This window comes from Camelina sativa, chromosome 16, assembly GCF_000633955.1.
Source record: "Camelina sativa cultivar DH55 chromosome 16, Cs, whole genome shotgun sequence".
Taxonomy (NCBI): domain Eukaryota; kingdom Viridiplantae; phylum Streptophyta; class Magnoliopsida; order Brassicales; family Brassicaceae; genus Camelina; species Camelina sativa.
The window spans coordinates 15,503,693-15,513,265 of NC_025700.1; the positions used below are offsets into that span (position 1 = coordinate 15,503,693).

General features: G+C 37.4%; 3 protein-coding genes across 3 annotated transcripts; all 3 read left to right on the plus strand.

Moving 5' to 3' along the window:
• On the plus strand, positions 7-2,588 carry LOC104753689 (aluminum-activated malate transporter 5). Its single transcript, XM_019237525.1, has 6 exons — positions 7-249; positions 684-821; positions 910-1,179; positions 1,276-1,412; positions 1,483-1,629; positions 1,866-2,588. The coding sequence occupies exons 1-6, from the start codon at positions 87-89 to the stop codon at positions 2,478-2,480; spliced, it is 1,470 nt and encodes a 489-aa protein (XP_019093070.1). The 5' UTR covers positions 7-86; the 3' UTR covers positions 2,481-2,588.
• LOC104750679 (protein PLANT CADMIUM RESISTANCE 11-like) lies at positions 3,474-4,078 on the plus strand. The gene has a single exon (XM_010472512.1). The coding sequence runs from the start codon at positions 3,508-3,510 to the stop codon at positions 4,003-4,005; it is 498 nt and encodes a 165-aa protein (XP_010470814.1). The 5' UTR covers positions 3,474-3,507; the 3' UTR covers positions 4,006-4,078.
• Positions 5,808-7,230, plus strand: LOC104750680 (probable carboxylesterase 6). The gene has a single exon (XM_010472513.2). The coding sequence runs from the start codon at positions 6,005-6,007 to the stop codon at positions 7,022-7,024; it is 1,020 nt and encodes a 339-aa protein (XP_010470815.1). The 5' UTR covers positions 5,808-6,004; the 3' UTR covers positions 7,025-7,230.

Genomic DNA, 9,573 nt, shown 5'->3' on the forward strand with positions numbered 1-9,573 from the left:
CTAGCCACGTAGCCGATGGTGGTGACTCCAAGTACCGGTGTTGCTCGTGGAGGGCTCTCTACAAGGCTCCGGCTAAGTTGTACGCGATGGGACATTCTGATCGTCGGAAGCTTTACTTCTCATTCAAGATGGGGATTGCTCTGGCACTCTGTTCCTTTCTCATCTTCCTCAAAGAGCCGCTTCAAGATGCTAGTAAATTTGCAATTTGGGCTATCCTCACTGTTGTCCTCATTTTCGAGTATTACGTTGGTATTGATTCCTAAACTCTGAGCCTAGTTTATGATTGGATCTTTAAGTTTTGTGATATGTTTATTGGAGAATCTTGAATTCAAGACACTTGCACATGTGAACCAAATCGTTTAATTCTAAGACTGTTTCCTTTTTTTTATTTTTGGATTCAATCTTTCCATTCTGATTGGTTCTTATTAAGTGATAATCACATTTTCAAATCAACTTTTATACTTTATTTGCTTGTTTGTTACTTAGATTGGATATTTTCGTGTTTTCTTTTTATGAAATAAAGACACCAATTATATTGGAACTTACTAATTCCCTTCTTATATTTCTGGCTTCATTCTTTTTCTATTTGCTCTGTTCAGATTTACTTATTGACTTGTATTATTATACTGTTTTGTTCAGATCAGTTCTTATACTTTTGAGTAACTTTTATGTTCAATTTTCAGGAGCAACTTTGGTTAAAGGATTCAATAGAGCTTTAGGCACATTGCTAGCCGTGGGGCTTGCTCTTGGCGTCGCGCAGCTCTCTGTTTTAGCAGGAGACTTTGAAGAAGTCATCATCGTAATCTGCATATTCCTTGCAGGTTTTGCAACATTGTCCACAGTTCCATTACACACAAATGAGGATACAATCATACAAACATATTATTCTTTTCCTTTTGTCTATATCAGGTTTTGGTGCTAGTTATTTGAAACTGTACGCGGCCATGAAACCATACGAATATGCATTCAGGGTGTTCAAGATAACATATTGTATCGTTCTTGTTTCCGGGAACAACACAGGAGATTTCTTAAGCACTGCTTATTACAGGATTTTGCTTATATGTGTTGGTGCAACCATTTGTTTGCTTGTGAATGTATGTCTGTTTCCGATATGGGCCGGGGAAGATCTCCATAAACTGGTGGCTAAACACTTCAAGACTGTGGCAAACTCCTTAGAAGGTTAGATAAAACATAATCTGTCATAACTTGGTATCATGGTTAGCTTTTTTTTTTTTTAAGTGTCCCTTATTTAAGGTTTTTGTTTAAATTCTTTAGGATGTGTAAATGGGTATTTGGAATGTATGGAATACGAGAGAATACCCTCGAAGATACTCACGTACCAAGCCTCGGATGATCCATTATACAGCGGGTACAGATCCGCTGTTCAATCGACAGGCCAAGAAGATTCTCTCGTATGTTTTTGCAGTACACTATTAAGAATTATGGTGATATAGCATTAAAGGACCTCTGTTATTTTTGCAGCTTGATTTTGCCATATGGGAGCCTCCACATGGACCTTACAAAACGTTTAACCATCCCTGGAAAAACTATGTCAAACTAAGTGGTGCAGTGAGACATTGCGCTTTCACAGTCATGGCAATGCATGGTTGCATTCTTTCAGAGATACAGGTTCCTTATCATACTGTTTAAAGAAACCAATACTCTTTATATTACTATGCATTGTGCTCCCTTTTGGTATAAGGGAAATGATTATTTAGAAAGTAAACGTATCAGTTCACCTTATACCAAAAGGGCACATGAATCCAGTAACTTGAGAAAGAAGTCTAGTAGTACTCAACCTGTGTTGTTATAAGTGTTGTTTAAAAAATACATGCGTGACGTATTTAGGTTGTGTGATATGGCAGGCAGCTCCAGAGAAAAGACATGCTTTCAGTAACGAGCTTCGAAGAGTTGGTAACGAAGGAGCAAAAGTGTTACGTTTGTTTGGAGAAAAAGTTGAGAAAATGGAGAAGCTAAACCTAAGCCTCGGAGAGATTCTTAAAGACGTTCAACATGCAGCAGAGGCACTACAAATGAAAATAGACAGTAAGTCATATCTTCTTGTCAACTCAGAAAGCTGGGCAGCTATTAAAGAGCAAGCTGAAGCTGAAGAAGTTCGAGAAAAAGACCAAGAAGCCAAAGACGACGAGACCAAAGTGATCACCTCCTTAAGCCAGATTTGGGATAACAACAACAACAACAATCATCAGAGTAATGACCAATCTCGGAAGTGGATGTCAACAGAGAGTATGATGTTCAAGAGCCGAGAGATGTGGCCAAGCGCGTCATTCATTGGTGGTACTGTGGTGAATGATATTGAATGTAAAGTATACGAAAGTGCTAGTTCATTGTCTTTGGCTACGTTTTCTTCTCTTCTGATCGAGTTTGTTGCGAGGCTGCAGAACGTTGTCAACGCCTTTGAGGAGCTTAGCACAAAAGCTGGTTTCAAAGATCCTGTCGATCAGATTCCAAAAGTTTGAATATGTAAAAGATGTGATTCGGGCGTGATGCCACTTTAGTATATTGTGAATGTTACAAGTGACTTGAAAGCATAATAAAACAAATATATAAGTTACATTTTTTTTTTTGTATGTACTTCTAGTTAAGTAATTTTGATTACATGTTGAAAGGACTCTCTTTAGTCTTTACTTTCAGATATTTTTTTTTCTCTGAATTTTGATTCTGATAAAAGTTTTTACAAGGATTTTGATTACTTTTAGTGGTATAGTATGTCCCTTGAATGTTTATACATTCTACAGTGGTTTTTTTATTTTTGATTTTCAAACAATTTATTACATATTGAAGATTTTGCACACAAAAATTTCATAAATATTAGGTTATTTTACCAATTATTGAATCAAAAAAATACTCCTTCCGTTTCAAAATATAAGATGTTTTAGCCAAAGCAAACATAATAAGAAATGCTTACTTTTAAAAAGTTTAATTAATCAGAAACAAGACTGCATAAAATAGATAATAATAAAAAAATATATAAATAGTCTAAAAGTTGCCTCAAAAATTGAAAACATCTTATATTATGAAACAAGCAAAAACCTCTAAAACATCCTATATTATGAAATGGAGGGAGTATATATATATAACCCTCAATTTTCTATTTGGGTTTTTTTACAAAGTATTGCCAAAATTAGTTATTTTTTCATTCTTTTAGAAATAGATTAAAACCATAAACTAAAAATTTACACCAAATTACCATACAAATTTTTCAAAAACTCAAAAAAAAAAAAAAAAAAAAAAAAAAAAAAAAANACTTCAAATATTCATGGGCCTATTTTTAGGAAACAAATAAATGATTCGATGTAGAAACTGATGCAATTTAGCTTTAAATAACTAAAAGCAATTAAACGATCCGTCCCTACGTGCTTCCTTGCAGTTTCTGACGGTTAGTTCATGAAAAGGTACCTCAAATATATATATTTAAAACATCGAAAAAAGATTCACCAGTTAATAAACATCGTTTCTTCAAAGCACACATAGATCATACGTACCATGAACAATTCCTCCAACGGCGACCAACCCATCCAAGGTCGTGTCAAGGCCAAGGCTTGGTCGACTGATTTGTGCGAATGTTGGATGGACATAAACTCATGTTGCTTGGCTTGTTGGTGTCCATGTGTTGCCTTTGGACGCATCGCAGAGGTTGTAGACAGAGGATCCACGTCTTGTGGTGTGAGCGGAGCATTGTACATGATCATATTCATGCTGACCGGGTTCGGAGGAAGCAGTCTCTACTCTTGCTTTTACCGAACAAAACTAAGAGCCCAATACAATCTCAAGGAGAGACCTTGTTGTGACTGTTGTGTCCACTTTTGCTGCGAGCCATGCGCTCTTTGTCAAGAGTATAGGCAACTTCAAAACAACAAAGCCTTCGACTTGTCCATCGGGTGGCACGGGAATATGGAACGACAAGCACGACTGGCGGCTGCATCAGCATCTGCGCCTTCTGCTCCTCCATCGTTTCAAGAGCCCATGTCTAGATTGAATTAGTTTTGGTTATCTATATATCAATAACAAGTTACATGCTTACATATATCCGAGAAACTATGCATATCTATTTAAGTTGTTTGTATCCCGTTACGTACGTAATTTGAATTCCTTTCATATTGTATCTCATTTTGTACGTGTGTTTAATATTTTGCGGATTAACAATTCTTATTCTCTGCGTGTGTGTATAGCTTCCTCGGTATATTCTTTTCTACCGAATCTTTCAAAAAGACAAAAGTAACCAATATGGAAATTTATCTTTTCTTTAAAATGCATATTTAAAGGTCACTAGTGGAATCGTAACGATCTCAACGTTGCAAATATATTAGCTTAATTATTTAGGACATTTCATATGTATATAAAAAAAATGGAAACATGTAAACCCAGTTTAAGACGAACGCCAAGAAATTATATAAGTATATTGTGCAATTATCTCCGCAAAATATGTGAACCAATTTTTTTATTTATTTAATATGTAGAAAGTTGAATAGAAGATTATACAACTTTTCTGTTATAGACCGTGTTGTGTTGGTGGAAGTGAACACTATAATTGTGTTTGAAACCTTTATACATATAAAAAAAAAAAAAAAATCGAACTCAACAAACATGAAAATGGGTTTGTCCTACTTTTGTCAACACTATCATCCTATTAATATACATTATTTATCCCACCTTAGCTCCCTCCTACTTGCCCATTCTTTGATTGACTTAACACAGAAATTACGAATCAACTTTCACTACCACACTTCTATCAACTTTTCAGGATAATTTGAACAAATAGTAAGTTCTCCAGCATGCATTTATTGTTACCACTTTTTTATTGAATGAATGTAAAAAGTATTCACAAAAAAAAAAACCTTATTTACATTGTATATAACCTCATTATTTATTGTTACATTATGGTTCGTTCACCAAATTTTTCTTTTTGAAAAGTCATTTCTGTTTACAACATTATCATATACCCATTAGCTACAGAAAAATCTTGCATTTACATTTAACTTTTTTTAAAGACCAATTACCAAACAGTTCTATAATAGAAATTTTACTAATTTCAACATGGAGATTTGACCCCCAATATTTATTAATGATGCTAGCTAATTGTACATTATAAACAACTAAACTGTTACTAATACACATACCATAATAAAATGTTTCATAAAAAATGAAAAGCATGTAGAAATGTTTCCTTTACTTTACGTAGATACTAAAATAAACAAAAAGAAAATGAAAAGATTGGTGCATGAACAATGTAGAACAAAAGTGGGCAATGCATCTTTTTGGTAAGTGCATTTTGACAAAACCCTTCACAACCAGTCCCATACTTCGTCTGACTCTATGCCGTTGAAAAATGGGAGACTATCACCCACCACCACAATCTTTCATGTCCACGTGCCACTTTCATCTTTTCCAATATATATTATTTATCATACGATTTGGTGAATGGAAAGCTATAAGAGAAAATAATAATAATATCACTACAGTCCATCGACTAGCTCACAACGAAATAGTCACGTTGAGTTTTGCCTCCCACGCTCATTGGATAAGAACAACCCTTTTCTAAGTCTTATTCACACGTTTCTGTTGTATCAGCAGTGACGACAATTTCTTTAAAATAAAGTTTTAGAGAAATTAATACATTCAAAAAAAAAAGGAAAAAATTAAACAGAGATAATTGTGACTTAGATCGTATAGAAGTATTAATCGTCAAATTGTTATATTGAAGAAAATCACGTGGTACCTTCTGGTCCTAGAGATTTCAACTACATAATAAATAACAAAGAGAGTAATAGCCAACAAATTTAGTTTGGTTTCAATTATTGATAGTGTTTTGATGAAAAAGTTTAGTTGAAAATGTTTTCGACCTTACCCGTCTCCATCACCCTCCATTATACAACCTCCTCCTAGATAAGAAGTCTCCAACTACATCAATCTCCCAAACTCTACTAAGAAAGCTCTCTTTGTGTCACGAAACTTGCAAAAATCATTCATAAAAATCAGAAACATGGGAGCCACCACATTGACCCATGTGACCACCATTAACCCTAATAGCACAAAAATTCATGGACCGGTCGTAGACGAAGTTGAAGGCCTTATAAAAGTTTACAAAGACGGCCACGTGGAACGAACTCAAGTCGTGCCGTGTGTGGGTACCTCACTACCCCTCGAGCTCGGCGTGGCTTGCTCCGATATTGTCATAGACAAGTTGACCAACGTAAGGGCACGTCTCTATGTCCCGATGATGACAACGACGACCAAGTCGTCCGTCTCTAAGTTACCTTTGATTGTCTACTTCCACGGTGGAGGATTCTGCATCGGCTCATCTTCTTGGTCGTGTTACCACGAGTTCTTGGCTAGATTGTCCGCTCGCTCACGGTGTTTGATCATGTCTGTAAACTACCGTCTAGCCCCTGAGAACCCTCTTCCGGCAGCTTACGAAGACGGGGTCAATGCCATTCTTTGGCTGAACAAAGCAAGAAACGATACCTTGTGGGCCAAGCTATGTGACTTTGACAGGATCTTCTTGGCCGGAGACAGCGCCGGAGGCAACATCGCGCACCAAGTCGCAGCAAGATTAGCATCCACCGAGCTAAAGCCACTGGAGATAGAAGGAGCCATCCTGATCCAGCCATTCTTCGGCGGGGAGGCGCGTACTGAGAGCGAGAAGCGCGTGGGAAACAACAAAAGATCGGTGCTGACACTGTCGTCTTCTGACGCGTGGTGGAGGCTATCTTTGCCACGTGGTGCAAACAGAGAGCATCCATATTGTAAGCCGGTGAAAACCAAGTCGTCAACGGTGATGATGAGGACGCTGGTGTGCGTGGCGGAGATGGATCTGCTGATGGACAGAAACATGGAGATGTGCGATGGTAGTAATGAGGAAGTGATCAAGCGCGTGGTGTATAAAGGCGTTGGTCACGCGTTTCATGTTCTCGGTAAGTCTCATCAGCTTGCGCACACCACAACTCTAGAGATGTTGTGCCACATCGACGCTTTTATCAACCACTACGAGCCCTTTAATTAGTTCTGTCTATGGTATAATCTTTTTTTTTCTTTTTCATAGTGGCTCTCTCTTATATATTTGTATCATACTACTAAACAATATTTTTATGTTGTATATCATATATTGAATATAGTCTTGAGTGAGTCCTAGAAGATGTAAGTTGTGTTGATTCAATCAAGGTTCATTGTTACGTATCATCATATCTCTATAAAATTGGTTTACGAAAAGTTTTTTTTTGTAGTATAAATTATTTTAAAATTTTGTTTTAGTTAACTTTAAATAGATCACCTTCAACAAATAAGATATTTAAAATAAAAAAATAAAAAAAATAAAAAAAGAGAGAAGAGGAAGAAGAAGAAGATAAACAGACTTCTCAATAGAGCAGCGTGCATACTGTTGGGAATGGGCCATATCCCATATAGGTGCATGGCTTGGATTGATTAATCTGGACAACACTTTGTAGGCTCAAGCACAAAAAAAAAAATATATATATATATATATATGAAATTCAAATTTCTTTTTTGTTAAAAGGTTGAGATTTGAGATTAAACATGTAAAGAATACAACTACTAATAACTTAAATAATGTCTTCGAATGAAGCAGACACTTCTAGTGGCGGACAAATTGTAGACAAAAAGACTAGTTCGTGGTTGGTTTTGATTTTTGAAGGCAACCTCATTTTCTTGTTCTTTCCCCATTTTAACCTATGTTTTTTATTTTATTTATTAGAGTACAAAATTAGCATTATTATCATTCGTGACTTTTGGAACACCAGCATTATATCAATGTAAGACACTAACGTTGACCATTTATTTTTCTGCCACTTTTTTCTCTTTGGATATAATGGCAAAGTTGAAAACATGGTGTGGACTATATATAGACCATTTTGTTTAGGTGTTATGGGTTAGGAATTATGATTAAGAATTTAGTGTTTACGTTTTAGGACTTAATTAGTTTTTTTTTTTTTTTTTTTGATAACTGTTAGTTATATTACCAAAAGGAACTTGAGGTTTACAAGAGTTTAAATAGGTAACTATACCCCAAAAAAAAATAAAAAAACCGTAGATTATAGGAGAAATAAGCTTCCGATAGGAAAGCTCTGATTACAATAACCGAATATTCTCAGTAGAGGTGTGCTAGCCATTTGAGTAATAGTCCTTTACCTTGTTTGCTATATTGATGAGCTAAGAGGATGTTTCTGATTCTTCTGTCAAAAAGTCTGAACAGCGAGTCAGGCGAGTCTGGTGGACCACCATGAGATCGAGAGTTGCGTTCCTTCCAGAGGAGATAGATTGTGGCTTGGGAGACCATTTTATTGAGCGTGGAGGGTAATCCTGCCGAGTTACCTATGAGCCAACTGATCAAGGTTTGCCAAGATGCAAATATGAGGTTTGGGAGACCAAGTCTAGAGAAAACTAGGCCCCACATATATTGAGCATATGCACAATGCAGGAACAAATGCTCCATGTTCTCGAGTCCAGCAGAGCACATAAGACAATTTGTATCCGTATCCCTTCCCTAGTTTGCAGTTCTCGCTTTGACCGGAAGTCTGTTGAGATTGGCCACCCAGAACGTGAAGGAGTGCTTGGGTATGCCTTTCTTAAACCAGATAGCTTTATACCACTCTTTTATCTCTGCTGAAGGACGCAACACATTCCAAGTTATTTTTGTGCTGAAAAACTATTTTCTGTCACCTTTGGGCCCCCAAGTGTAAGAATCAGGACCTGCAGACTCCACCGGGGTATTTAGCTGTAGGAGATAGTACCAGATTGATTGGAGAAGAGGGTTTCTGGTTCTGGAAGATGGAAGCCTCCATCCTTGAGGACCAGTTCCCTAGATGACAGACGCATCCTTGGGAATGCCCATAAGGCGAGGACCGTCTTGACCAATGAGATCGATCAATGGTCTTGCCTGACTCCAATTATCAAACCAATAGCTTGCCATTTTTCCGTCACCTATATTGCATCCCATAAGAGTCTTTACCAGAGGTTTCAGGGCGAGAAGAAATTTCCACATCCAGGAAGCCTCGGAACTATCCTCAGCTGACCAGTAGTTGTTAGCTTTGAGCATATGCTCTCTCATCCAAGCCACCCAAAGGGATCCACTATTCGTGAAAAGAAGCCACATCAACCTCAAATTGAGTGTCTTATTCCAGACAGAGAAGTTTCTTAGGCCAAGACCACCTTCATTTTTAGGAAGACAAATATTCTTCCATGAGACCTTTGCATTTGCGCGTTTTTCCAGACTCCCTGACCAAAGGAAAGCATTGCACATGGATTCTATGAGGCAAAGACAGCCTTTAGAGAGGGCAAAGGCAGAGGACCATAAGTTGACACAGCTGTAAATCACCGCAGAGATGAGCTGGAGACGACCCGCAAAGGAGAGAACCTTAGTGGACCAGGAGGAGAACCGAGCTTTGATATTGTCCAGAAGTGGAGAGTAATCAGCTTTCCTGGGCTTACGGTGGAGGAGAGGAAGTCCTAGGTATCGGACAGGGAATGACCCATACTCGAAACCGTGGAGTGACAACTGGTCGCGAAGCTGGTCTGAGACTCCAGCTACAAAAGGAG

Excerpts from the sequence above, each read along its gene's own strand:
- LOC104753689 (XM_019237525.1), top strand. The coding sequence starts at position 87 with ATGGGACATTCTGATCGTCGGAAGCTTTACTTCTCATTCAAGATGGGG. Across the intron at positions 1,180-1,275 it reads TGTGGCAAACTCCTTAGAAG|GATGTGTAAATGGGTATTTG; the intron begins GTTAGATAAAAC and ends TAAATTCTTTAG. Across the intron at positions 1,413-1,482 it reads CAGGCCAAGAAGATTCTCTC|CTTGATTTTGCCATATGGGA; the intron begins GTATGTTTTTGC and ends TTATTTTTGCAG.
- LOC104750679 (XM_010472512.1), top strand. The coding sequence starts at position 3,508 with ATGAACAATTCCTCCAACGGCGACCAACCCATCCAAGGTCGTGTCAAG.
- LOC104750680 (XM_010472513.2), top strand. The coding sequence starts at position 6,005 with ATGGGAGCCACCACATTGACCCATGTGACCACCATTAACCCTAATAGC.